The sequence below is a fragment of the Vigna umbellata genome, chromosome 2, assembly GCF_029865625.1.
Source record: "Vigna umbellata cultivar VRB3 chromosome 2, Vumbellata_1.0, whole genome shotgun sequence".
Taxonomy (NCBI): domain Eukaryota; kingdom Viridiplantae; phylum Streptophyta; class Magnoliopsida; order Fabales; family Fabaceae; genus Vigna; species Vigna umbellata.
The window spans coordinates 51680998-51684618 of NC_142166.1; the positions used below are offsets into that span (position 1 = coordinate 51680998).

The window sequence follows — 3621 nt, forward strand, 5'->3', positions numbered from 1 at the left end:
AATTAGAACTGTGGACGTATCTGTGTGTCTTCGGGGGCAGTTGTTCCTGCTTGTGACTCAGAGCACTTAGTCCATTGTTACAAACATTCTTGGGCCTTGTGGCAGTATTAATGGGCTTAAGCAGAAATGAAAATGGGCCCTGTTTCATTGACTAATGGTTAGAGACCGTTGTAATTATGGTAAAACAATGCTTAATAATACATTTTAGGTTTAATAATTCGTGAGGTATTGAAAATATTAAATTGGTCATTTTTTTTAGGGTTTAGGTTAAAAGGTAAGCCAAGAAATTGTTAGAATTATAATAGAATCATTTGAAACTCTTTAATTTTGATTAGTTTATCCTTATCCATTCATCTCTTGTGTACAATTTTCTTCTGATTTTGGGTTATACCCCTTCTTTCCTTTAAACTTCCTGTAAAGCAAGAAAATCAGAATCGGAGAGAGAAAGCTAACATTTTTTTTCTGTGGAAAAGAGAGAGAAACTTCCATGGAGATTGGCGAAATCGTGGTTGGGATAGAAAAGGCAGGGAAAAACGAGGGAGAGATAGAGGGAAAAAACACAATTTTCCCGGAAAAGGGAATAAAAAAACTCATTGCAAGACCTTTGTTTTTTGTTGAGATTTGATCCTTTACTTTCACTCCCTTGTTCTTGGATATTTGTCTCGACGTGCTATCTCAATCCTTCTCTGTAAAACTTTCCCCCCTCTTAATCCTGTTAATTTTTTTTCATTGATTCTTGAAGAACAAAAATCGTGTTTTGAGTCTCGTGTACGAGAATCTGCTTCAAATTCAGTTATGGGTCGGTTTCAGTTTCTCCAAAAGATTCGTCCTCTTTGTCTATTTGTGTTATGCTGATTTGGTTTGTGTGTCAATGTTAGAAACTGAGTGAAGGTTTTAAGGTTCGATGAAGTGGCTGTGAAATGGAGGATAGATCAGACGGCATACAAGTGAGGTGTGATAAATTTCCGGGTCCTGTGATTCCTAGGACACATTTGAGGATTTGGTTCATTCGTGTGTGCTCAAGCATTGTGCTGTGGACGTGTCTGGTTTTCAGTTAGTGACATTGAGTGAACTATGGCATTCACATTTGATTTCTGGGATTACTAATGGTATATATATCATAGCCCAAGTTCAGCTTCCAATACAAGCGGATAATGGGGTTGTTCAATCAGCTCCTGTTTTTCTTCCCCGAAGTTAGATTGTCGGTTCGATTTAATTTGATTCGGTTTCGGTAGGTTCATCTCGACTTTATTAAGTTCGGTTTGAATTATTCAGTTGGATTCAGGTGGATTCAATTCGATTCGATTTGATTATTGTTTTGTTAAGTTTGTTCGGTTTGATTACGCTCTACTAGGCTAGGCTTGATTCAGTTCAATTCTATTTATTTTGGTTATGATTGACTTCTTTGGCTTGACTCGGTTAGGCTCGTTCAACTCGTTCGGTTGGCTCAGGTTTGCTTGGTTGGACTCGATTCGGCTAAGCTTGATTTGGTTTGGTTGGACTTGACTCGGTTTGGTTCGGTTCGGTTTGATCTGATCCGTTCTGGTCTGGTTTGATTCGGTTTCGTTCGGTCCAGTTCAGCTCCATTTGGTTCGATCCGGTTCTATTCGGTTCATTCCAGTCTTGTCCAGTCCGTTTCGGTTCGGTCCGAGCCAATTTGGTGATCCGGTCCCATTTGACTCGGTCCGGTTCGGTTTGGTCCGGTTCAGTTTGGTCCAGTCTAATTTGGTCCGATTCAGTTTGGTTCGGTCTAGTCCGGTCCGGTTCAATTTTGTTCAGTTCGGTTCGGTCTAGTTCAATTTAGTCCGATCTGATTTAATTTGGTTTGGTCCAATCTGATCCAATTTAGTTCGGTCATTAGTATCTGTTCGGTCATTAGTATCTATATGATCAAACCTAATTTTTATATTGGCCTATACGTTTTAATTGAGAAATGCTGGAAGCGTATGCGTGGGACAAGGAAATTCTGGTGATAAAAATAGTATAGGTGATAAAATCCTATAAAGAGCTTATTCTCCTAAAATTGATCTTAAGTGAAATGATATTCATAAGACATTTTCAGGTAAAATGTTTTTTAACGAAAAAAAGTAAGCTAAAAGTTAAAAAAAAAAAAAAAGGAAAGGAGACTAACCTGCGAGATTTGCGGTATTAGGCTAAATCGCGCAGTAAACCACGCTACTTTAAGGTTTGACTTGATGTCTGAGGATGCTCCCTGTCTCCGCAAAATGCAATCCAATCCGAAACAAAACTGAGTCATTTTCTTGTTTCTGCAAAGAAAAAGGAGAAAGAAATGGAGGCAGAGCATCATCAAGAGGCCTCGATCGCTATCGGAAGCCTCTACGTTAAAGTGATGACCGACGAACAAATGGAACTGCTAAGGCAACAGATATCTGTCTACGCCACCATCTGCGAACAGCTTGTTGAGATGCACAAAGCAATAACCACCCAACAGGACCTCGCAGGTTTTTCTTCTCTTCTTTTCTGAATCTAACTTTCACAACTGAAAACTGTGCATGTTATCGCTTCACCCTCCTCAGATAATGATCGAAAAACTGAGCGAACAAACACTTATTTTATATAGAAAATCATGGTTACAGGTTATATATTTTTATTTGATGTGGGACTTAAGTTCATAAAATTGTTACACTGTGTTAGTAAACTTAAGATCTGCAATTTGACAGTGGATAAAGAAACAAGGTGAGTGTTTTATCTGTTGTGATGTTTTGGGTCAGGACTGAGGCTGGGTAATTTGTACTGTGATCCGTTGATGGCGTGTTCTGGACACAAGATAACTGCGAGGCAGCGTTGGACTCCAACGCCTCTGCAACTTCAAATTCTGGAGCGAATTTTTGATGAGGGAAACGGCACTCCAAGCAAGCAGAAGATCAAGGATATAACGATTGAACTGGGCCAACATGGTCAAATATCAGAGACAAATGTGTATAACTGGTTCCAGAACAGAAGGGCTCGTTCAAAGAGGAAGCAACTCGCTCCCGCACCAAATGTTGCGGAACCAGAAACCGAGACAGAAATCGATTCTCCGAGAGAGAAAAAGATACGCGCCGAGAGCGTTCAGGTTGTTCAACCCTTTGAGAATTCATCACCTCATAGGATCAAGGACATGTACATCCACAGTCCTGACTTAGGTATTATTAATTAATCTTTCAATTATTGGGATAACTTTTCAATAAACATTCATACAAAAATTAAGAACATCATCGATTTGTTTATGCAGGATTTGAGCAATTGATGAGTAAAATAGATGTTGCAGGCTGTTACGGCTCTTATTTTCTTTGACAGAATCTGTGGAAGGCATGGGTTGAAGATACTTCATATATAACATTAGTTATTTGGTGTTATTTTAAATATTAGTATAATTTACTTATACTGACAACTGGCAAGAAGAGTTAATTATTTCTTCTTCATCAAATCAGAATTTAGTAAGTTCTTTATAACTGTTTATTTAATGTATCTTTACAATGTCATCATTTCTTCATTTTTCTTTGTATTACTCGTTGGAGTTTCAACTAAGTCTAAATTTTACGTTTAGAAATGAAAAAGTAAAGTAATACAAACTCATTAATCTATTATGTGATATTGTATTCTTTTAATGAATCTTTT

General features: G+C 37.9%; 1 protein-coding gene across 1 annotated transcript; it reads left to right on the top strand.

The window, feature by feature from the left end:
• Positions 1 to 381: 381 nt before the first annotated feature.
• On the top strand, positions 382 to 3511 carry LOC148204279 (WUSCHEL-related homeobox 8-like). The gene is made up of 3 exons (XM_088107430.1): positions 382 to 2462; positions 2733 to 3146; positions 3236 to 3511. Exons 1-3 carry the CDS (start codon positions 2291 to 2293, stop codon positions 3295 to 3297), a joined length of 648 nt encoding a protein of 215 aa, XP_087963556.1. The 5' UTR covers positions 382 to 2290; the 3' UTR covers positions 3298 to 3511.
• The last annotated feature ends 110 nt before the right edge of the window (positions 3512 to 3621 follow it).